This window comes from Phyllobates terribilis, unplaced genomic scaffold (assembly GCF_046119375.1).
Source record: "Phyllobates terribilis strain yellow unplaced genomic scaffold, ASM4611937v1 Scaffold_370__1_contigs__length_1879735, whole genome shotgun sequence".
Classification (NCBI taxonomy): Eukaryota; Metazoa; Chordata; class Amphibia; order Anura; family Dendrobatidae; genus Phyllobates; species Phyllobates terribilis.
The window spans coordinates 1,130,291-1,155,859 of record NW_027363130.1 but is presented as its reverse complement, the minus strand read 5'-3'; the positions used below and the strand labels follow the sequence as shown (position 1 = coordinate 1,155,859).

The 25,569-nt window shown below is 48.8% G+C and overlaps 1 protein-coding gene and 1 long non-coding RNA gene across 2 annotated transcripts; both read right to left on the bottom strand.

Moving 5' to 3' along the window:
• Positions 1–14,758: 14,758 nt before the first annotated feature.
• On the bottom strand, positions 14,759–18,724 carry LOC141223143 (uncharacterized). The gene is made up of 2 exons (XM_073666761.1): positions 18,643–18,724; positions 14,759–16,762 (listed from the first exon to the last, which is right to left on the bottom strand). Exons 1-2 carry the CDS (start codon positions 18,722–18,724, stop codon positions 14,799–14,801), a joined length of 2,046 nt encoding a protein of 681 aa, XP_073522862.1. The 3' UTR covers positions 14,759–14,798.
• Positions 18,725–21,838: 3,114 nt separating this feature from the next.
• Positions 21,839–22,913, bottom strand: LOC141223154 (uncharacterized). The gene is made up of 3 exons (XR_012290808.1): positions 22,833–22,913; positions 22,035–22,132; positions 21,839–21,913 (listed from the first exon to the last, which is right to left on the bottom strand). It is a non-coding gene; the product is annotated as an uncharacterized lncRNA (long non-coding RNA).
• Between the last annotated feature and the right edge of the window lie 2,656 nt (positions 22,914–25,569).

Genomic DNA, 25,569 nt, shown 5'->3' with positions numbered 1-25,569 from the left:
CAGTTGAAGCTCTGACAGAGTTTGAGCCGAGTGTCATTAGCATAATTGGCCCTATTCTCTTGCATGAGAGAATATATGGCTTAGTGAGTGGACCCTAAAACTGAATAGTAGTGACGGACAGGCACCTCACAAGCGGGATCCATGTAGCTCTCAGATGTCATGTAGGTAGGGCTTCATTCCATGGGGTAGGGCTTAATTTCAAGGTATATAAAAAAAATGGACTTCAAATAAAAATTAAATGAACACAAAAAGCACTAATTGAATTATTTTTTTCGTATTTATGTTTGCAGCCCCTTTAAAAACCCTTTGAGGACCAAGGCACATATATGTCCCATAGTTTTAAACTGGAAAAAAATTTGATTGAATAAAATTTAAGGTCCTCGAAGGTTTAAGTAGGTCATAAATTCATATGAATACTTGCTCATACAATTGCACATGCCAAAAGATGAAGAAGAACAGAATAAAAAATATGACATTAAGTGGAGCACTTACAGGTATTCAAGGTGAAAGAGACCAGCAAAGGCATCGTCTCGAATGACAGTAAATGAGTTAGAATTCAGCAAGCTGAAAATGAAGACAGCAGGTTAGAAGCGAACCAGACTTTATGGTGCTCAGAATTAGTCAAGCAGAATTTATCGACTGCTCTTGCAAAGTACTGAGACTCCCGCTGTGTATAGATGGCGCGGTGCGGCCTCCCGCTGTGTATAGATTGCGCCGTGCGGCCTCCCGCTTTGTATAGATGGCGCCGTGCGGCCTCCCGCTGTGCATAGATGGCGCCGTGCGGCCTCCCGCTGTGTATAGATGGCTACGTGCAGCCTCCCGCTGTGTATAGATGGCTACGTGCGGCCTCCCGCTGTGTATAGATGGCTACGTGCGGCCTCCCGCTGTGTATAGATGGCACCATATAGATGGCTACGGGCAGCCTCCTGCTGAGTATACGTGTATAGATGGCTACGTGCGGCCTCCTGCTGAGTATAGATGCCGCACGGCGCCCCCCCCAGAGACAGCAGGAGGCCGCACAGCGCCATCTATACTCAGCGGGAGGCCGCACGTAGCCATCTATACACAGCGGGAAGCCGCACAGCGCCCCCCCAGAGACAGCAGGAGGCCGCACGGCGCCATCTATACTCAGCGGGGGGCCGCACGTAGCCATCTATACACAGCGGGGGGGCGCACGTAGCCATCTAAACACAGTGGGGGGCCACACGTAGCCATCTATACACAGCGAGGGGCCGCACGGCGCCATCAATACACAGCGGGGGGCCGCACGGCGCCATCAATACACAGCGGGGGGCCGCACGTAGCCATCTATACACAGCGGGGGGCCGCATGCAGTCATCTATACACAGCGGGGGGCCGCATGCAGTCACGCACACACACAAACATATACAGACACGCATAAACACATTTGAAACACAAAAATACATACAAACAGACATCACACAATGATATCTGCCCACACACACACACACACAAACAGACAGACATCACACACACATACAAACAGACAGACATCACACACACACATCTGCCCACACACACACACATCTGCCCACACACACACATCTGCCCACACACACACATCTGTCCACACACACACATCTGCCCACACACACACACACACATCTGCCCCCACACACACACATCTGCCCACACACACACACATCTGCCCACACACACACATCTGCCCACACACACACACATCTGCACACACACACATCTGCCCACACACACACACACATCTGCCCACACACACACCTGCCCACACACACACACCTGCCCACACACACACACATACATCTGTCCACACACACACATCTGCCCACACACACCAGCCCACACACACACACCTGACCACACACACACCTGCCCACACACACACACCTGCCCACACACACCTGCCCACACACACACACATGCCCACACCTGCCCACACACACCTGCCCACACACACACCTGCCCCCACACACACACCTGCCCACACACACACACACCTGCCCACACACACACATGCCCACACACACATACACCTGCCCACACACACACCTGCCCACACACACACCTGCCCACACACACATGCCCACACACACACACCTGCCCACACACACCTGCCCACACACACACATACATATACACACACATCTGCCCACACACACACACCTGCCCACACACACCTGCCCACACACACATACATCTGCCCACACACACACACATCTGCCCACACACACACACATGCGTACACACACACACACACACACATATATACACACACACACACACTCACACTCACCATCCCCCGGCTCCATTCCTCATGCCTGCTCTGACTTCTCCGTTGCAGCACTGCAGGCCGGGCGCGCACTGCGTGACGTCAGAGCTAGGAGACACGGCCGCGCACAGGGCTGTGTCTCCTAGCAGTGACGCGGCCGGGCCAGCACAGGGAAGTTAACTGCTGCAGTGCTGGCCCGGCCGATGAAGAAGAAGCGGCGGCCGCTGCTGGGGGAGCAGTCCGGGGCCCCCCCTCCCGCCACTACTACCGGTATGTGCCGCGGTGGCCCGCACATATAATGAGGGTAATCCGGCATTAGACACCCCGCAGGTTCGGGGCCCTGGGCGGTAGCCCAGATTGCCCTCATTATAATCCGCCTATGGTCCTGGTAAATGACATCCGTGTGCATACTTTTCTAAAAAACTGTCGCCCACTGAGCGTAATTATGTCATTGGTAACAGAGAACTGTTGGCAATCAAGTGGGCTTTTGAGGAGTGGCGTCATTTTTTGGAGGGGGCATTTCATCCGGTTATGGTAATCACGGATCATAAGAATCTGGTATATCTAGGGTCTTCAAAACGTCTAACGCCCAGACAAGCAAGATGGGCATTATTCTTTACCAGGTTTAACTTTTTTGTCACTGTCACGTATAGGCTGGGGAACAAGGGCATTAAGGCGGATGCCTTATCTCGCTGTTTTCCTGGAAGTGGAGATAATTGTGAACCGGTTCCTATACTTCAAAAAGGGGTTGTGGTTGCATCTACAGGTGCGTCTCATAAAATTAGAATATCATCAAAAAGTAAATTTATTGAAGTTCTTCAATACAAAAAGTGAAACTCCTATATTATATAGAGTCATTACACACAGAGTGATCTATTTCAAGCGTTTATTTCTATTAATGTTGATAATTATGGCTTACAGCCAATGAAAACACAAAAGTCATTATCTCAATAAATTAGAATAATTAACAAAAAACACCTGCAAAGATTTCCTAAGTGTATAAAATGTCCCTTAGTCTGTTTCAGTAGGCTCCACAATCATGGGGAAGACTGCTGACTTGACAGATGTCCAGAAGGCAATCACTGACACACTCAAGGAGGGTAAGCCACAAAAAGTCATTGGTAAAGAAGCTGACTGTTCAATGTTTATAGAGTGCTGTATCCAAGCATATTAATGGAAAGTTGAGTGGAAGGAAAAAGTGTGGTAGGAAAAGGTGCACAAGCAACCGGGATAACTGCAGCCTTGAAATGACTGTTAAGAAAAGGCCATTCAAAAATTTGGGGGAGATTCACAAGGAGTGGACTGCTGCTGGAGTCATTGCTTCAAGAGCCACCACACACAGAGGTATCCAGGACATGGGCTACAAGTGTCGCATTCCTTGTGTCAGGCCACTCATGATCAATAGACAACACCAGAAGCGTCTTACCTGGGCCAAGGAGAAGAAGACCTGGACTGTGGCTCAGTGGTCCAACGTGTTGTTTTCAGATGAAAGTAAATTTTGCATTTTATTTGGAAATCAAGGTCCCAGAGTCTGGAGGAAGAGTGGAGAGGCCGCAATCCAAGCTGCTGGAGGTCTAGTGTGAAGTTTCCACAATCACTGATGGTTTGGGGGCCATGTCATCTGCTGGTGTAGGTCCACTATGTTTTATCAAGACCAAAGTCAGCGCAGCCGTCTACCAGGACATTGTAGAGCACTTCATGCTTCCCTCTGCCGACAATCAGGGTAGTTTATAAGTCATGATTCCGTATGAAGATAAAATATATAGCTACCTTGGGTACAGGAAGCCAGGAGCGTACCAACGGCTGGGTGGTGTACATCCACCCCAATGCGCGTTTCGGCGAACCTTCGTCAGGGGGTATGTGTCAGTGTCAATGTGATCCCTTTTAAATGTGCCCACGCCAATCACCACGTGTGTAAAAAACCGGATGTCCATAGTTTGATCGATAGGTTTGAGGACCTTTGATGACGCATACCGCGTCATGATAGACGGGGCGGCCCGCGGCGTCGGCATCACGTGGCACCCGCGTCACAGTCAGCTGACCGCGGCGCAGGTCCTCACGATGTAGCAACCTAGAAACAGAAGTTTTACAGCCGATTGTTTTGACTTAATCTTGAAGGGTTGATACACCAGAAATCTGTTCAGACCTCTCAAATTTACTATAGTTCTGAAAGTGCCATCCAGCTTCTTTATCAAGAAAATGGGGGAATATAATCCCTTTCCTCCAAGAGGACCAAAAACTCTGCCTCCAGGACTAACTATTGCTTGGAAGTCCTTCGGAGAGGTGTCACCATGAAGGTTCGCAGGGGTGGAAGGATAGTCTGGAATTCCAATTTTAGGTCTGCTTCCACTATCCCTAGAATCCAGACATGGGATGAATTTTATTTGTACGCATGGAGGAAGAGGGAAAGCATTCCTCCTTCCGGGGGAATGACATCACTGGGAAGACTTCCTTCCCCCTGAAGGCGGCCCCCCAAACATGAAACCTTTTTTTTAGTCTTCTGACTTCCTATTTTCCCTGATCCCTAGGAGGTCTTTTCCGGCTGTATCTTCTATTCCAAAAGGTACTCCTGTATTCTGGGATAGACAAACTGGGGAATCCTTTCTTTTTATCTCCAGCTTTGTCCAAGATGTCATCCAGAACTTGACCAAAAAGAAAGCCCCCATCACATGGGATTGAACACAGTTTGGTCTTTGACTGGACATCCCCAGGCCAACTTTTTACCGATAGCGCCCTACGAGTGGCAATAAATAGGCCCGCTAACCTGGCTGCCAGCCTCACTGAGTCTGTTGAGGCATCTGCAATAAAAGCTGCTGCTCCCTGTATCAGCCAGGATCTTTTCCTTTGGGACATTATCCTTCGGTTGACCTTCTAGTTGTTGCAACCAGATAATCATAGATCTGGCTGTACAGGTCGTAGAGACCGCTAGCTTCAGGGCACCCACCGAGGACTCCCAGGTGTGTCTTAAGTAACCATCTGCCTCTCTATCCAGATGGTCTTTCAGAATACCCACATCCTCAAAAGGTAAGGTAGATTTTCTGGATGAATTGGCCACTGCTACGTCTATCTTTGGGATCTTATTCCATGAGTCTTGTTTTGGCATCTTCTCTTAGAAGATGATGGTAGTGAACTGTGGAACCCCAGGGGTCTGGTTACCACAGTAATAGCTATATTATGTCTGTGAGCAGGTGGGAGGTCTCCTGGTCAGGAACCCTAAGCATGCCACACCTCCTGCCCAGTCCAGGGAGGGGAAGAACTTCCCCTATATAAACTGGGGCTGAGGTGGGGTTAGAAAAATAAGGAAAAGGAGAAGAAGAGGAGTCCCAGACAGAGACACAGTCTTGTCTGGAGGGAGCTGATACAGGGAGAGTAAGATCAGGAGCTCTGTGGGAGCAGTGATAAAAGGGGTCAGAGACTGGAAGCTGTAGAGCTCGTCCTGACTGAAAGAGATCTCACCGGACACGGAGTCCGAGGCTGTGGGGACTGTTCCATACCCAGCAGCAGAAACCGACCGGCAGGGGATTTCAGGTCCTCTGGCCAAGAAACCCGAAGGCACGGTCACACGCAAGGGACCAGCACCGCCGTCCTGGAGCGGAGGCTACCAGAAGGCCCCGAGTCATCGGCCATACAGGTGAGCACCACACGGCACACTCAGGGACGTGGGCTACTTTTACCCGCTTCTAGCAAGGTAGCCAGGAAGAGTACAATTAGTTGGGGAGGCCTACAACTCCGCCTGGCCAGGGGAGATCCTATCTGCTCACGGACTGACCAGGCCCCGATCGCTAGCCAGTACTCCCGGGAGGGTCTACCTTTGCCACCAGTAAAGACCCTGAACTACACCGCACCGTCTCTGAGTGGTTCCTGGTGCCTGCGTGCAATTCCACTATCCCCATCATCCACGTCCGCTGCCCTGAGGCCATACCCCTCCCATTGGGGGTTATACTACCCACGCTGCACAACTGTACCACCGGCCTCAGCGGTCTGCCCTGCAGCGGCGGTTTCGTAACCGCATTCAACGGGTGGCGTAGTCGAACACTATAACAACTTCTACTAATTCCGCCACTTAGTTTGACACCCTGGGCACGGACCGGGTCACCGCCACGAGGACTACTATCCCCAGCAGATCCGGCTCCGGGTATTCCCCGCGTGCGCAACGCTACACAACACAGGCCCAGGGGGCGCGTCAACTTTTGGCGTAGTCGGCAGGATCCCGTGCCCGCAACCACCGGGTACTGCGTGCCTGAAAAAAGACTGTTAAACTTACCTGTGGTGAAGATTCCCGCCATCCGACGCCATCTTTTGCCTTCTTCCCGCCATCCGTGGAGTTTTCCCGCCATCCGACGCCATCTTTTGCCTTCTTCCAGCCATCCGTGGAGTTTTCCCGCCGTTGGACGCCATCTTGAGGACGCCGCGCGGGAAGAAGAGGGGCGTGGACTCCAAAAGCGCGCGAGAACTGAAGCCCCGCCTCACGTCCGGACGTTGCGTAAGGTCCTGGAAGGAGCCCAGCAGACGCCGACGTCACAAGAGCGTGACGGAAGGTCCTCAACCCTGACGATCCACTGCGGAGCCGCGGCCTACGGAAGAGGATCATCGCAAGGTAGGCCACGGTCCACTAGGGGGGAGGAGGATGTCGGATACGGAGGAGAGCTTCACTGCCACAGCCACCGCCAGCGCCACCGCTGCGGCGGTCATGCCTTTCACCATGCCCTATATCCCGGGGGCAGCCTGGCTACCCCAGTACTCAGGGGAGTCACATATCCTAAATGACTTCAGAGAAAGGCTGGATAGCCTCTTCCAGGTGTACCCCCTCACAGAAGAGCAAAAAGTGAGCATCCTGGTGGCTCAATTAACAGGGGCAGCCCAAAGGGAGGTAAAGTCCTGGCCACTTGGGAGGAGGAGGACTGTCGCAGAGATACTAGCCCGGCTGAAGGACACCTTTGATACCCGTACCTCAGCCGAGATCAAGCTTAGATTCTACGGGTGCAGGCAGCGAGCACATGAGAATATAAGGGACTATACACTAAACCTCCAAGAGGCCCTGAGAGCCATCAAGCAGGCCGACCCTGACGGCGTGGGAAACGAAGACAAGCTGTTGACTGAACAATTTATAGAGGGTCTATATTGCAATGCCCACCGAACCCAGTTGCGAGCAATGGCCTTACAGGACCCTCATCTGGACTTTGCACAGTTCAAGGACAGAGCCATCCGGGTGCTCCGAGAACCGGCACCAGGTGGCGCTGTGACCCACAAACGCCCTGCTACCATTTACCACCAGGAGACGGCGCCCTTGTCGGCAGGGCCTGTGGGAGCTGATGCGCAGGCTTTAAACAATGACCCGGCTACAGACCTGCACCATCAGGTCCAAGAGCTAACTAAAAGCGTTGCCGCGCTAACCCGAACTGTGCAGTCTTTACAGGTTTCTACTCCAGGGAAGATCCAGCTGGCATCCGGACCGGAGGATATCCCGTGGCGCCGACCAAGGAGGACCCCACCGGCCAGAGGAAGATCCAGCGACCGATACAATGAGGACGGACAACCCATCTGTCGCCGCTGCAATCAACCCGGACATATGGCAAGGTACTGTCCTTTAAACTGGCACAACCTGGGGTAGAGGGCCAACCCCTAGGAATAAGATCACCAGGCCCATCGAACTGGCGTGACAAATACGTGGGAGGACATCCAGTCTTGCCTGTAGTACTGGATGGCATTCCTATGAGTGCCCTACTTGACACCGGGTCACAGGTCACCACCATCCCGTACATGCTCTTCAAGCAGTACTGGAATGACTCGGATATAACCCGCTACCCAGACGACGACTTGAGTATCATCGCCAGCAATGGTCAGCCCGTGCCACAGATCGGATTTAAAGAGATGACCATTAAAATCGGTAAAGTCGAACTGGCAGCACAGGGACTGATCATTGTGGACATTGACAAGCGCGAGAGTCACCCAAAGATAACTCTAGGAACTAATGTGATTGAAAATTGTCTTGCAGAGGTGATTCTCATTTTACAGCAGGTTGCCAAGAACGCCAGCTCCGGCCAGCAGCGAGTGCTCCAAAAAGAGATCCGGGCACTGATGCGACGGCAACAGGTGGAACTCTCCGGTGGTGAGATTGGTAGCGTGCGAATGTGTGACCCTTTCCCTATTGCCATGCCCCCGAAAAGTGAAATGATGATTTGGTGCCGGGCAGTTATTGGTCTGAGAGGTAGAGATTACCAGGCAATGGTAGAACCAGTCTACTCAGATAGTAGGCCCACCATTTTGACGGCACGGGGGGTGGTTGATGTACGCCATGGGAGGGTGCCCGTTCGCATAATAAATATCGGGAAGAGGGAAGTGTACCTGCCCCGGTATGCTACGCTAGCCAAATTGTATACCATCAACCAAAATTCTGTACAGTCCGTGGAACCCTTGCCTCCATCTCATCCAGAGGAAGGTAACGGCTCTAAGCAACAAATGGAGGACTGGTGTCAGCAACTGCATTTGGGTACTGACTCCACACCCGCTCACCAAAAGCAGGGAGTCTACCGGGTGATCCAGGAATACGAGAGAGTGTTCAGTAAACACCCGCTAGACTTCGGGCGAGTGAAGGGAGTGGAACATCACATCCCCACGGGAGACCATCCTCCCATAAAGGAGAGGTATCGTCCCGTACCCCCTGCACACTACCAACACGCCAAGGGGATGCTTAGAGACATGAAGGAGGCTGGGGTAATCAGGGATAGCTGTAGCCCCTGGGCAGCTCCACTAGTCTTGGTTAAAAAAAAAGACAACACCATGAGAATGTGTGTAGATTACCGGAAAATCAACCGTATCACACACAAAGATGCGTACCCCTTACCAAGGATAGAGGAGTCTTTGGCTGCTTTAAAATCTGCTAACTTCTTCTCCACTTTGGATCTCACTAGCGGGTACTGGCAGGTTCCTGTAGCAGAGGCGGACCGGGAGAAGACCGCATTCACCACCCCGATGGGACTTAGCGAGTTTACCTGCATGCCGTTCGGACTCTGCAACGCACCAGGAACCTTCCAACGATTGATGGAATGCTGTCTGGGACACCGGAACTTTGAGACGGTCCTGCTGTACCTGGACGATGTTATAGTTTATTCCAAAACCTACGAGGACCACCTGAAACACCTGGCGGAAGTGTTTGAAGCCCTGGCAAACTACGGTCTGAAGGTGAAACCGTCGAAGTGTCACCTGCTAAAACCAAAAGTGCAGTACCTGGGACACGTGGTGAGTGCTGACGGAGTGGCTCCCAACCCTGATAAGATCACCGCGATTAAGGAATGGCCAAGACCCTCCAGCGTGAAGGAAGTGTGGCAGTTCCTCGGGTTGGTAGGCTACTACCGAAGGTTCATTCCCGGTTTCACCAAAAAGGCAGCTCCTATGCAGGACCTCCTGATAGGCCAGTCCAGGAAGGCCAAGAACCAGAAGCCGCCCTTCAGATGGGAGAAGCTGGAAGAAGAGTCCTTCCGCCAGCTGAAGATGGCCCTCACGGGGGATGAAATCCTGGCGTACCCTGATTACAGCCAGCCCTTTATCCTCTACACCGACGCAAGTAACATCGGGCTAGGAGCCGTACTGTCCCAGATCCAGCAGGGGAGAGAACGGGTAATTGCTTACGCCAGCCGAAAACTGCGACCCACCGAAAGAAACCCTGAGAATTACAGCTCATTCAAGCTAGAGTTCCTGGCAGTGGTGTGGGCAGTCACCGAACGCTTTAAGCACTACCTCGCCTCTTCCCGGTTCACCGTGTACACGGATAACAACCCGTTGACGCACCTGGACACTGCAAGACTCGGTGCCCTGGAGCAGAGATGGATGGCCCGCCTGACCAACTATGAGTTCACGATCAAATACCGGGCAGGACGCTCCAATACCAACGCGGATGCCTTGTCCAGGATGCCAAACCTACCGGATGTAGGGGAAGATCCAGAGGAACTGGAAGAAGTTGAACTCCCCGCGTTTCACCGTCATGGGACTACCCAGTATTCCCACCGTGTAAGGGGTAAGCAATCCACTACGTTCAACCCCTTACCTCATTACAACTGGGCGGAAACTCAAGACAGTGACCCCGCCGTCCGACTAGTGAAGGAGATGCTGACTCAGCCAGATGCCCGCCTTGACCCAGACGCTCCGGAGGAGACCAAGCAACTGTGGGCTGAGAAGAGTCGACTGTTCCTTTACAAGGGGAAGTTGTGCCGCAGAATGGTTAACTCCCGGACGCATGAACTGATCTGGCAAGTAGTGGTGCCAAGAAGAGACGCGGCTATGGTACTGGAGGCATACCACGACGGAGCTGGGCACTTCGGATGGAAGAAGCTGGAGTTCCTGCTGCGCGGGCGGTTCCACTGGGTAGGCATGAGAGGAACCATCGAGAGGTGGTGCAGAGACTGTGGCCCATGCAACCTAAGAAGGAAGGACCGTGCCAGCCAGAAGACCCCCCTGCAGTCCATCGTCACCAGGCAACCGTTGGAACTGGTAGCCTTGGACCATGTAAAACTGACCCCCAGCAGAAGTGGCTACGTCTATGCGTTAACCATCGTGGATCATTACTCCCGGTTCTTGGTTGTAGTCCCCGTCAAGGACTTAACGGCTCAAACAGCAGCTAGAGCCTTCCAGCAGCACTTCTGCCGTCCACACGGATACCCAGAGCAGGTGCTGACGGACCAAGGACCTGCCTTTGAAGCGGAAGTCTTCCGGGAGTTCTGCACTCTGTATGGCTGCCGGAAGATAAGAACAACACCCTATCATCCGCAAACCAATGGACTCTGCGAGAAGATGAACCAGGTGGTGATAGACCTTCTGAAAACATTGCCCCTGGAAGAACGCAGTCTGTAGCCTGAGAAACTGCCTGATCTGGTGGACCTATACAACCACATCCCTGTAGGTTCTACCAACTGTACCCCGGCTTACCTAATGAGAGCAAGACCTGGTAAGCTGCCTGTTGATCTGGATATGGGAGTCCTGACACCCGAGGACACTTCACCAGAAGCAGACTGGGACACAGAGAGGCAGCAGCAGTACCGGAAAGTACAGGAGAGCGTTGAGCGAAGTCTCCGTCAAGCAAGAGAAAGACAGGAGAAGACTTACAACCAGTATGCTCCCGCTGTTCCTCTGGTACCTGGAGAGCAGGTCTTGAAGAGGAAAAGACGGCTCCACAAGTTGGACGACCAGTGGGAAAAGGACCCGTACACCGTACTGCCATCCAGCCATGAAAACCCGAAAGTCTGCACAATCAGTAAGGATGGAGGAGAAACCACAGCCATTGTCTCCTGAGATCACCTGAAGAAGTGTCCCGAGCAGCTACGAAACCCTGAAGAAGATCAAGAAAGCCCTCGACCCACAGAGAAAAGGGAAGAGATGGTCAGTACTGTACTCGGAGACTTCCCTCGGTCTTGGACACAAGTAAATGGCGCTGTTGTGGTACCCGTCCTCACCTTCCTCCAGCCAGCATCCCAAGTGCCTACGGAAAAACAGGTAGAGCTGGAAGAGCAGCCGGTCCAGGAGGCAGAGGACCCCACACAAGCAGACCAGGAGAATCGACCCTCTGCTTATAGTGAGCCTGCCGTGCCCCTAGTGAGCCAAAGAGTCCGTAGACAGCTGCCCAGCTTACCTTTGACAGCTCCTACACCCTGTAGCTCAGGATCGGTCAGTCAGCTCCGTAGGTCTACTAGGGCCACTAGAGGCCAGTTGCCCGTACGTTGGAGGATTTAAAGTGTTCAGACTGTTTTATTGGTATTTACCTGTTTACTGTTGCTTGTAAATAATTATGTTTTTCCAGTTATTCTATAGGTGTCTTTTGTGGATTAACCAGAACTCTGTTGTATATATGTTTGGAGCGTAACCCAGGAACGGACTAAAGACTGTTAAAGACTCGGGGCAGGACAGACCCCTACCTGGTTACGGCTCCCTGTTCTTTGGTGAAATGGACACCCTTTTTGCTTCAAAAATTGCACCCGGTTGCGGACACGCCGTGACCACCTTAACGTATTTTTCCTTATTGTATTGTTCCTGTTTATACCCTGTTATGTTTTCAAAAATATGTTTAGTCCCGGAGTACTAAATTTTACTAGGGGGGAATGTGGAACCCCAGGGGTCTGGTTACCACAGTAATAGCTATATTACGTCTGTGAGCAGGTGGGAGGTCTCCTGGTCAGGAACCCTAAGCATGCCACACCTCCTGCCCAGTCCTGGGAGGGGAAGAACTTCCCCTATATAAACTGGGGCTGAGGTGGGGTTAGAAAAAGAAGGAGAAGGAGAAGGAGAAGAAGAGGAGTCCCAGACAGAGACACAGTCTGGTCTGGAGGGAGCTGATACAGGGAGAGTAAGATCAGGAGCTCTGTGGGAGCAGTGATAAAAGGGGTCAAAGACTGGAAGCTGTAGAGCTCGTCCTGACTGAAAGAGATCTCACCGGACACGGAGTCCGAGGCTGTGGGGACTGTTCCATACCCAGCAGCAGAAACCGACCGGCAGGGGATTTCAGGTCCTCTGGCCAAGAAACCCGAAGGCACGGTCACACGCAAGGGACCAGCACCGCCGTCCTGGAGCGGAGGCTACCAGAAGGCCCCGAGTCATCGGCCATACGGGTGAGCACCACACGGCACACTCAGGGACGTGGGCTACTTTTACCCGCTTCTAGCAAGGTAGCCAGGAAGAGTACAATTAGTTGGGGAGGCCTACAACTCCGCCTGGCCAGGGGAGATCCTATCTGCTCACGGACTGACCAGGCCCCGATCGCTAGCCAGTACTCCCGGGAGGGTCTACCTTTGCCACCAGTAAAGACCCTGAACTACACCGCACCGTCTCTGAGTGGTTCCTGGTGCCTGCGTGCAATTCCACTATCCCCATCATCCACGTCCGCTGCCCTGTGGCCATACCCCTCCCGTTGGGGGTTATACTACCCACGCTGCACAACTGTACCACCGGCCTCAGCGGTCTGCCCTGCAGCGGCGGTTTCGTAACCGCATTCAACGGGTGGCGTAGTCGAACACTATAACAACTTCTACTAATTCCGCCACTTAGTTTGACACCCTGGGCACGGACCGGGTCACCGCCACGAGGACTACTATCCCCAGCAGATCCGGCTCCGGGTATTCCCCGCGTGCGCGACGCTACACAACACAGGCCCAGGGGGCGCGTCAGAACCATTTCTCTTTGTTTTTTTCTCTTAATGAGAGCCTGAATCTTTTCATTAATTAGAAATATGCGCCTCTTTTTTTTTGCTCTAATCCACAAAACATGAACTCTTGTATGGATTTGGGGGTCTTAGCATCCGAGATGCCCATGGTAGCTCTCACAGCCTTAATCAACCTATCTGCGACTTTTATAGGAAAGCATGGCCTACCCCCTGTATCGCCATTAAAGAATGAAAAGGAACAAGAATCCAATCCACATTCACCTTCTGACTTTATAGATTCATCTAAATCAGGTGATAATTTTTTGGACCCCTTCCTTCCCTTTCTATTCTTTTTTTATGAATAAGGGTCTCAAGGGAATTCTTAACTTGTGCCCTGATCACGGATCTCAAATCCATGAAGTTAGTGGATTCTTCACATGCGGTTTTCTGTATACAATCTGCACAGTCTTTTCTGCCACAAGTCAGGTAACTTATCCCTACAAAGGGTTCACTCCTTATTCTTTTGTGCCACATTTCTTAAGCCGTTCCTAGTAATTAATGACAAGAAAAAGGGTCTTAATTACCATGGTGAAATTTCACAAAGATCAGTCAGCATTCTGGAGTTTAATAAGGGTACCAGATTCAGAGGCTGGATAAAATCACATCATTATTCGTGGTTGGTGGTACTGTCACTTCTGCAACTCATGAGACTGCCATTGCTGCGTGAACTCTGATCCTGGCACTGCCGTTCCTCCATATCACGTGGGGAAGGAGAGCCAGAGAAAACCCACTGTTTTGGCAGTCAGGCGTGATTTTAAAAGAGGGACCAGCCACAGCAACTCCCCCACCCCCTTGTACATGCCTTCTCCAGACCCCCTGGAAGTGAAATCCAACACTTCAGGTCAGAAGTCTCTGGCATGCTCTTCATCAGGGCGCACCAATCCCAGAGCGTCCTGCACATGCGCAAGCCTGGGACATTGTTGGGGCCAGCAGGCATCCAAAAGGACTTCGCCGCTCGCATCTACATGAGCCCTCAAGTGACCAGAGGTGGCGCTTCCAGGACCCGACACCGGCACTATAGACAAGGAGCCTTTCTTCCAGGCAAGGCCTGGGTAAGTTTCTCCTTTAACTTTCCTCTCCTGATTCTTCAGCTTCAGGTTCCCTCATGGACAGGAAACCAAAATGATGCGGGGTAGAGGTGCAGCCCTCTTACTCAGTACGCTTCCTGTCCTGTCCTTATTGGGTGAATTCCCTCTCTCGTGTGGCGCTGGTCATGGGGGAAAGGAAAATTTTAGAAATTGTTCTGGTATTCAGTGAGATATTAATGACAATCTTACTTATCAAAGGGGGTGTACTCATTATTCTGAGCAATTTTATTAAAAATTTTAAAACACACAGTGTACATGATTACAGTTTCTTTCCTGTATGACTTCCCTCATGTCTAACATGATACGATTTATTTACAAAAGATTTCCCACATAGTGAACATGAATACGGCTTCTCCCCAGTGTGACTTCTCTCGTGCATCACAAGACTTAATTTACTTGTGAAGGCCTTCCCACATTCCAAACATGAAAATGGCTTTTCTCCTGTGTGAATTTTCTGATGTTTAATAAGATTCCCTTTATCTGTAAAGCATTTCCCACATTCTGAACATGAATATGGCTTCTCTCCTGTGTGAATTCTCTGATGGGTAGAAAGACTCCATTTACCTGGGAAGGCCTTCCCACATTCCAAACATGAAAATGGCTTTATTCCTGTGTGAATTCTCTCATGTCTAACACATTTTGATTTCTCTGTAAAGCATTTCCCACATTCTGAACAGGAATATGGCTTCTCTCCTGTGTGAGTTTTCTGATGTCTAATAAGAGTCTTTTTATCAATAAAGCATTTCCCACACACTGAACATGAAAATGGCTTTTCTCCTGTGTGAATTCTCTGATGTATAATAAATCTTGATTTAGCTGGAAAGCATTTCCCACATTCTGAACATGAATACGGCTTCTCTCCTGTGTGGAATGTCTGATGTCTAATAAGACTCCCTTTACATCCAAAGCATTTCCCACATTCTGAACATGAATATGGCTTCTCTCCTGTGTGAGTTTTCTGATGTCTATTAAGAGTCTTTTTATCAGTAAAGCATTTCCCACATACTGAACATGAAAATGGTTTTTCTCCAGTGTGAATTCTCTGATGTCTAATGAAATCTGATTTAGTTGGAAAGCATTTCCCACATTCTGAACATGAATAAGGCTTCTCCCCAGTGTGACTTCTCTCGTGCATCACAAGACTTAATTTACCTGTGAAGGCCTTCCCACATTCCGAACATGAAAATGGCTTTTCTCCTGTGTGAATTCTCTCATGTATAACACATTTTGATTTATCTGTAAAGCATTTCCCACATTCCGAACATGAAAATGGCTTTTCTCCTGTGTGAATTCTCTCATGTCTAACACATTTTGATTTATCTGTAAAGCATTTCCCACATTCTGAACATGAAAATGGCTTCTCTCCTGTGTGAATTCTCTGATGTATAATAAATCTTGATTTAGCTGGAAAGCATTTCCCACATTCTGAACATGAATACGGCTTCTCTCCTGTGTGAAATGTCTGATGTCTAATAAGACTCCCTTTATATCCAAAGCATTTCCCACATTCTGAACATGAATATGGCTTCTCTCCTGTGTGAGTTTTCTGATGTCTAATAAGAGTCCTTTTATCATTAAAGCATTTCCCACATACTGAACATGAAAATGGGTTTTCTCCTGTGTGAATTCTCTGATGTATAATGAATCTTGATTTATCTGTAAAGCATTTCCCACATTCTGAACATGAATACAGCTTCTTCCCAGTGTGACTTCTCTTGTGCAACACAAGACTTAATTTACCTGTGAAGGCCTTCCCACATTCCGAACATGAAAATGTCTTTTCTCCTGTGTGAATTCTCTCATGTATAACATATTTTGATTTATATGTAAAGCATTTCCCACATTCTGAACAGGAATACGGCTTCTCTCCTGTGTGAGTTTTCTGATGTCTAATAAGAGTCCCTTTATCTGTAAAGCATTTCCCACATTCTGAACAGGAGTATGACTTTATACCTTTGTGTTTTCTGTGTGCTAAAAAATCTGAGCTTTTTGTAAGTTGCTTGTCACACTGAAATCTTGAATCCACTGTGTCACCTGGAATAGTGGTAACAATGTGAGATTGTTCAGGAGAGGGTTCCTCATGATCAGGAGGATTATAAGAAGGTGAAGTGCTGTGAAGTCCAGGAGGTGCAGGAAGGGTGATGAGGTTTTCTCCATTAGAGTGCTTCCTGATAGCTTCTTTTTTACAATTTAGTGATAAACCGTTATTCTCACAAGGATTTCCTGTAAGAATGAAAGATAGATTTGTGTTGTTAAAAAAATCATATCCAAAGAGATTTACACATTTATTTTCTGGATCTCACAATGAAGACCCTCGTCAGTCAAAGTACCGGTAATAAGAAGGACAACTACGTGCCATAACATTAACACAATGACGGGTAAAGTGAATGACACTTATAAACTGGTGACATTGGCACAAGTCAGGGGTGGCAGAGATTAGACAGCAAATAGACAATTCTTAAAGGGAACCTGTCATCAGGATTTACCCCCTTAATGTACCACCAGTGCTATTTCACTCTCTCAAGCTTCCCATCATGCCCTCAGTGTAGAAAAGTGTCCACGCAATTAAAAATGGAGTTTTAATCTTACATTACTGCATGCAAATGAGACTGACTAATCACAAAGGTAGGCCTCATAAAGGTGGCCGCCGTAATCATGTCCACAGTATGCCTAAGGACTAGTGTTGAGCGAGTATGTTCTGTTAACCCTTTCGCCGAGTATGCTCGGGCTGAGCTCCGAGTATTTACAGCTGCTCGGTGATATGGTTGAATCCCTCCCGTGTGCATGATTTGCGACTGTTTGACAATTTTATTACATGGGAGAAATGTCTATTTCTTACACATTCCTAATTACAGGACCCAGGGGAGTCCTTCTCCCAATGTCTGAGAAGAAAAATCTACAGAGGTAGAAAGTGGAACGATTCCAGTATGTGAGCAACCTGTAGTGCAAATGGGCCTCCATGTCCCCTATTAACAACCATACACCATGGATCCTCCTTATCCCCTGGAGCCTCCCTACACCACGGATCCTCCTTATCCCCTGGAGCCTCCCTACACCACGGATCCTCATCATCCCCTGGAGCCTCCCTACACCACAGAGCCTGCTTATCCCCTGGAGCCTCCCTACACCACAGAGCCTGCTTATCCCCTGGAGCCTCCCTACACCACGGGGCCTCATCATCCCCTGGAGCCTCCCTACACCACAGAGCCTGCTTATCCCCTGGAGCCTCCCTACACCACAGAGCCTGCTTATCCCCTGGAGCCTCCCTACAACACAGAGCCTGCTTATCCCCTGGAGCCTCCCTACACCACGGATCCTCATCATCCCCTGGAGCCTCCCTACACCACAGAGCCTGCTTATCCCCTGGAGCCTCCCTACACCACAGAGCCTGCTTATCCCCTGGAGCCTCCCTACACCATGGATCCTCCTTATCCCCTGGAGCCTCCTTACACCATGGATCCTCCTTATCCCCTGGAGCCTCCCTACACCACGGATCCTCCTTATCCCCTGGAGCCTCCTTACATTACTTGTCCTATATGCAGCTGAACCTACTGCACATGTGATACATCCGCCCCGGCCCAAAACACTAAATATATGTCCTTAAAAATTATGTTTAAAGGGAAACTGTCCGTTCCCTGTGCCCCCAGAACCCGCAGCAGCTGTGTCTGCAGATATAAACTCTCCGCCTAACATCTCTATTACATTAAACACACAAACAGATCTTTAGAAAAAGTACTGTATTTCTAAAGTTTATGATATGTAAATGAGGCCTTTGACTTGTCGATGAGGCGTTCGTGACCCCAGAGTAGTCGCCCCACTTAGCATGTCATCACGGCTTTGGGGTCTTGAGAACATGACAAACCTACCGCATGCGCGCGGCTTCTCCTCCTCACTGCATTGAGCCTCTGACGCCGGGTGTACGCGTCCCATTACTGAGATAGGAGAGGACGGTCACTACTGGTCAGAGCCCATGTAGATGGGAGGAGCTCGGCCTCTAGCCCCGCCCTCCTCTCCCCTCCCCCTACACAGAATCTTATCAGGAGCGGCCGTCACCTCCGATCTCAGTGATGGAACAATGTTTCCTAACTGAATAGAGATTTTACCCCGGAACCGAGAATCCTGAGACGGAAGAAGAAATACGCAGATTTCTGTGGAGACTCCGGGGACAAAGTCTCCTATTTCCATCTCGTCTATTCTTACAATTCATGAAGTTTATTCCTCTTATTCTTGTGTAATAAAGACTGATCAGGACGTTGTGTATATTATATGGGAACAATGAGGAATACTGTCACCATGTAACAATACATCGCTTATGGTTTATGGCCGCCAGGATTTGGTAACACAAAAATGTCTGAAAAGAAACAAAGTATTTATTGTAGAAAAGTCCTAAAAGAAAATGAAATAAATATATTGTTATTGGCTTGGATTAGTTGTATTACCGCAGTTACAGCGACCCTCCACCCCGGGACTGAACTCTACACATTTCCCTGTACAGTCCCCTATGGGGTCCTCTGCCCTCCGCTGCCCCCTCAGATCGGTGGTCCCTTCCCCCGGCTTCCAGGATGGCCAGTGCAGTGGTATGGGGAGGGCAGTAATACGTCTACCCCACCCGCCCCTGCCTTTCCTGTGCTGTGACCTATGGGGCAGCGCCACATCCTATTAATCTCCCAGCAGTCTGCGGGGCGTCACCAGTTACAGATGTATTCTGCACCTGCTTTCATTGCTCCTGTTTGTCTTTGGTAACCTTGTCTGGCTTCCATAATACCCCGGGATGACTTAGGCCTCCATCTACAGGACCATTCTTACTCGGCTTCCTGATTCTGACCTCGTCCCGCTTCTTGATTGTCTAGCACCTGCCATCTTTGGGTCCGATCTGACATGTCGACCTTCTTCTGCCAGCTCGCTCTACCAGCCAGCACTACTATGTGGAGCCGCCCCGGTGTCTGTGCCGTAAGTCCAGATCACTGTACAGTGGTGAAAAGATGGAAGCCGGGAAACCTCTGGGACCGGCTGTATGGAGACTGTGTGTAAGCGCCTTATTATTAGGAACTGCCAGGTTTCCTCCATCGGTTCACCGTTACAGGAGGCAAATGGAGGACACAAGGAAGGGAGTCTATATATGATAACCGTATAGTCACGCCTCAGTCTCAGGGTGGACGGTCGTTTTATCACTCAACTTGTGCAGCTCATGAAGAGAGAAAAATTCTAAAAAATAACAGCAGAATAAAGATGATAAAGTAACAAGATGAGAAATACAACTCATCCCCCACAAAAAAGCTCCTCATACAGCGAGGTCAGTAATGAGAAATAAACCATCAAGAATGGAGAAAACAATCCAACAGAGGCCGGACAGACATCTGTCTGAGATGGTGAGTCCTGCATTGAGCAGGGGGCTGGATACGGGGACCCTGGAGGTGGTCCCCTCCAACCAGAACATTCTAGGATTGTAAGTTGTTTGGTCATTTTATCTGTAAATCATTTCCCCCATTATCGGCCTTACAGATACATTATTTTATTTTTTTTTTCACTTTCTCGTCCTCTCATTTCCGGAGTCATAATGTTATTGGTCACTAAGCTGCGCAGTTCTTCTGCTATTCACCCTATAAATGTAAGGAAATACTGACAACTGGGCGTTACCATTGTTCTCCTACATTGTCCAATCAGAGCTGAGTGTCAGAAGTGTGGGGACACATGTATGGAGAACGGTGACACCCGGTTATCATGTCATTCATAAATGTCGGAGGAACGGCCGGGAATCTGAGCAGCAGTTTCTTTCTTTGGTAACAATTCTTGTCGGAAAAAGAATTTCATCCAATTTATTGGTAAAAAACAAAAACAAAAAAACTTAAAACTTTCGGAACCTGGATGAGGACGTCTTCTCACCTTCTTTTGGTAATTTATGTATTTCACTGTTGGAAAGAGAATTATTTATTCACGTTAGAGGCTCAGATGGGGGGACGATTCCTAGACGACATCTTGTTTGTCTGGAGAGACCGAGAGTGAAGATTCTTCTAAAGGGACGTTCCCAAAATCACAATGTGCTCTTATAATAAAGTACACCCTGGTTATTGTGAATATAACCCCTGTATAACATCTGGCCTGTCCAGCACATATCACCCCCTGAGTATGCCCCCCAGGATCTATATACCCAGCAGTTGAAATTGTAACCCATACATACCAAGGAGCCACATGTTATATACTGGGGGGTGGGACAGGGCTGGATGTTATACACCGGGGGGACAGCAGGGCCTGAAGGAGAAGCCAGACTGCAGTGATTAATGCGTGTGGCCCAATACTATTCTCCATATAGTGAATCTCTCCATATTACAAGATTCACCATAAATGAGACGCTGACAGGGGATATAATCCGTGCATGGTGAAGGGCGCCCCCTCTGGGTAGTATTTAGTCTCCATGTTTATACGTTGGTTGAACTAGATCTCAAAAACCGACATGATGTAAGATAACGACAACTCTAGATGCGGCCATCGCAGCTGTTTGTAGATACGAGCTCCTAATCCCTTTTATGATGAAGCAATTCTCCACCCGGCACAGAGGACTAAACATCTGTCATGTACTGTCACCTACCTGGTGTCCTCCGCTTGTCTCTGACTAAGACCTGTGTTCTGGTCCTCCTACATCCAAGATGGCCTCCATAGTGGCAGAGGGACGACAGCAGTATGTCTGACCCACACCTCCATAGCATGGCACTTACTGACTTACCATAGGGGTCTTCATGCCACCGGGCAGTCGGCCTGGATGAGGAGGGACCAGAACGCCGGCCTCAGTGTAGGAGGCAGTGGGAGGCAAACAGAGGCGACAGGTAGGACGACTCTACATGTGACATGTGTCGTCACTCGTCAGCACCAGGCAGAGGCTGCTACATCCCCGAGATCCATAGGACAGGGAGATTCATAACCTGGAGCACAAGCTCGGTCATTTATATGACAGCAGGGACTTGTGTAAGGAAAATATGGACGTAAAGGATGGAAAGAATATTATAGAAGGTGAAGGAAAACTAATATGTGATTCCTAAATCATAAAGAAGAGGTGTGAAGGCGGCCCCGGTATTCATCAGAGAACAGCCGGACTCTACAGGAGCAGCCGCGCCATCACCGGACGCTTCTGCTGTGATGAGGACAGCGGATAAAGCTTCACTGTACCGGAGACTTCATACAATATCACACACCGGTCATCATCATCATCACACGCCGGTCATCATCATCATCATCATCACACGCCGGTCATTATTACATACCTGTGGAAACATCTACCGGAATCTCCTCCTTCCCGTCACTCATACACAGCTGATCCCCCCCCGTCATCGCTTCTTCTTCTGTCTCGTCCTTCACTTTATTCTTAGTTGGATCTTCCTCCTGATATATCAGATGTAACAATCAGCACAATACAAGAAACCACGAAAATCTGTGACATCTATGACCTCAATCAGAAATGTCCCCTATATACAGATCCGGTACAGGGCTCAGCACAGTCTACCTGATGACTCTCCGTGACATTGTGATTCTCCTCTGGACAGTCCTGGGAATACAGAGGACGTGGATATCTCTCTGGTGGATTTCTCCTCCTGAATCCATCTGTAGGAAACACACAGTGACGGAATAGATTGTGTCATGTGTGGCAAAGTCACTGGTAAAGTGATAGAGGGAAGATATATTTCATGGAGGCTATTAGCTTCTGTGAATTGAAACCATGAAATTTGCTCCAACATGTTATTTGCTTAAAGAGGTTAAACTTCCATGTTAAAAGGGAGTGTTTTTTGTGAATGATCATTGTGAAGGGTGGGAGGTCATTCACCATATCTCCATCTCAGAGTGTGGTCTTTGATTTAAATACAAGTCCTACTGAGGCATTCAGTGTTCAGTGTCTGGAGAAGCTAGCTCCAGAGAGGATCTTGTGTTTGTTTTTCTTGAACCAAGTGGAGTTGCTGAACTCTCAGCAGGTGGATCCCTGCTATCACAAAGACTGTGCTTTTGTGTTATTATTTTGCTTTGTTTCCTGTTTTGGCCAAAGGGCCGTGATTTCTTTTATGGACTCAGTGTTGGTTTATGCTGCATTTTAATAAACCAACGAGAACTTTTTGGCCAAAGGGCCGTGATTTCTTTTATGGACTCAGTGTTGGTTTATGCTGCATTTTAATAAACCAACGAGAAGTTTTTAAAGAAACAGTGTACCTGTGTCTACCTCCGTGTGAGCGATCTACCACACATGTTATGATGAAATTATGGGAGTAGTAGTAGGTGACCACAGAACAGACATGACAGTCTCCCTCCTCACCCTGCTGATCGGCCCATATTGCGATCGCCTCTTGTGCTCCATGTATAACCTCAACCTTAATATCAACCAGATCTTCACCCTAAAAATAAAAATGTAAGATGAGCTCAGGTCCCATCACTTCATGGTCCGTTGTTGTGGGGACTTCAGTGTCATCTACCTGATGATCCTCCGGGATGTTGTGATTCTCCTCTGGACAGTCCTGTGAATACAGAGGACGGGAACATCTCTCTGGTGGATTTCTCCTCCTGGATCCATCTGTGGAGACACACAGACTGAATACATGACCTGCCGTGTATCTGTCTATATATGAGACTCGTCTCTCAGAACTAGTAATTCTATGTTTATGTATCAGGGAATAAATTACATTGTTGTGGTCCTCACCACCGGTACCAAGGAACCAGCACATTGTGGCCTCAAGTATGAAGTGATAATCAGCGAGGCCAAAGCCTAATGCTCTCTGCTCTGCACTCGGAGGATGAGGACCCTGAGGAGAGGGACAGAGAAGACCCTCGTCAGTCAGATGGAGCAGCCGTACTAAGAAACACAACTTCTCCAAGTTTCGTTTCCAGGGATGGAACCACAGAGGAGCTGGAGAAAGCTCCACATTTCCATCCATCGGTTTCTTCTCTCCTAATTCACTGTATGGAGATTGGGGGAAGGACGGTGACCATTTACCAGTGATTGTATTTTGAGATCTCATGATGTCACCATGAGGACACGGCCTCCCTCCTGGACAGGATCCTCTGGGATCACTAAGAGGAGAGAACCTTCCGTTCTATTAAAAGACGGGTTACCGCTTTCTTATTCTTCTTTAAATAGAGATAAATCTCAACATCCGCCTTGATATAAACACTAAAATAGGCAGCAAGTGCGCAAAAAGATCTGCGTTTGTCTCTGAAGGAGGAAAAAAGGGCACATGTACGGCTGACGGATGAAGTCACAGAACCCGGAAGGACGGTGTTGTGGGGAGCAACCGGTACGCAGCGGTTAGCACCTATCAATGTGTAGAAAGGACAACTAGAGAGCCGGCACCGGGGTCATGGGCGCTTACTGATGCACACGGGGAGCCAAGGAGAGATTCTCTGGTCAGACTCCACAGAAAAGCTCCATAATACATATTCTTCTGAACAAACATCCCTTTAACCCCGTCACTCTCGCGTCTGTTTTCACCTTCCTGACCGGGCCAATTTTTTACAGTTCTGACCTCTGTCACTTTATGGAGGTAATAACTCTGGAGCTTCAACGGATCCCGCTGATTCTGAAACTGTTTTTTCGTGACACATTGTGCTTCATGTTAGTGGTAAATTTAGGATTTGGCTTTTTTTTTGCGTTTATTTATGAAAATATCGAAAATTTTACAAAAAAAATGTTGGACTTTTAATTTTTATGCCTTTTAACCAGATATGTATTAACTATTGTGTATGGTATAACTAACATTTACCACATGTCTACTTCACATCATATTTATTTTTTTTGGTAAAAGTTTAATCAGCAATTTCTTATTTTTCAAACAAAATTTACAAAACCAATTTTAAGTTTCCTCCGTTCTCCCCCTTTTGCATTTTAAGTCTGCAGTCTGGCTCCCCAATACTTATATCTATGGCCAGTTTGACGTCAATCAGCCGTTACTAACATGTCGCATTTAAGGGATCGCACTCATCGGCTGAAATAAAATTGGTCGGATCTTCCTGAACAGTAGGATGATTGTCTTGCGAGTACGATGCGACTTCTCTCACCTGTCTCGCATCTGTATGACATCCGCATCAAACGCGTTTATAACATCAGCTTTTACAGACGGTCATTCTCTGACATTTCAGGCTAATTTTCTAACTAATAAAACATTTTTTTTATAGATCTAGAAAGATAGAAATGAGTCAGTGAGATATATCATCAGGGCAGGGCGTGTGGAGCTGCTGTACATGGATTTAGCTAATAATTAAAGAATTTAAAGTAAAAAAAGCAAAGGGGGAAAGCGGACAGCTGATGCTTATAGTCTGGGAAGCGGGTAATAAACATTAATATACATAGATCTTCCCAGGGGATTAATATTAACATCTGCGTAGCCTTTACTGGTTATTAACAAGGGGTGACCCCCTCCCAAAAAAATGATGTGGGGGCCCCTTCTATTTTTAATAACCAGAAAAGGCTAGGCAGACAGCTGCAGGCTGGTATTAATAGCCTAGGAAGGGGCCATGCATATTGTACCCCCTCCCAAACTAATAACATCAGCCTGCAGCCGCCAAAAAAATGGCGCATCCATTAGCCTCGGCTCTTCCCACTTTCCCTGGTGCAGTGGTAAATGGGGTAATAATATTGGGGTTGATGTCAGCTTTGTAATGTCAGCTGATCTCAAGCCCAGGGTTAGTAATGGAGAGGAGTCTACAAGACACCCACATTACTAACCCCCATCAGTTTAAGTAAAAAACACACACACAGAGCAAAGTCCTTTATTTGAACAAAACACTTCCCGACCCTTTTACCCATTTAATAATATCCAAAGAAAAATAAAAAAAAAACAAAGTCATCCTCAACTGTCGGCAGATAATCCATACTGATGATGTCCCGTGACGAACTCCAGCTCTGCTACATCTGTATGGTGTGTTGAGCGATGGCTCAGCACGCCAGCCAGGACACACTGGTCAGTGCAGCGAGCAGTGACGTCAGTAAGGTGACCAGAGCTCATCGGCTACGAACTCCGGTGACCTTAGTCAGAGCAGCGCTAGACACTGCAGGAGCA

Coding starts and splice junctions, on each gene's coding strand:
- LOC141223143 (XM_073666761.1), bottom strand. CDS start 18,724: ATGGAAATAGGAGACTTTGTCCCCGGAGTCTCCACAGAAATCTGCGTA. Junction 16,763..18,642: donor TCAGGATTCTCGGTTCCGGG/GTAAAATCTCTA, acceptor TCATTCTTACAG/GAAATCCTTGTGAGAATAAC.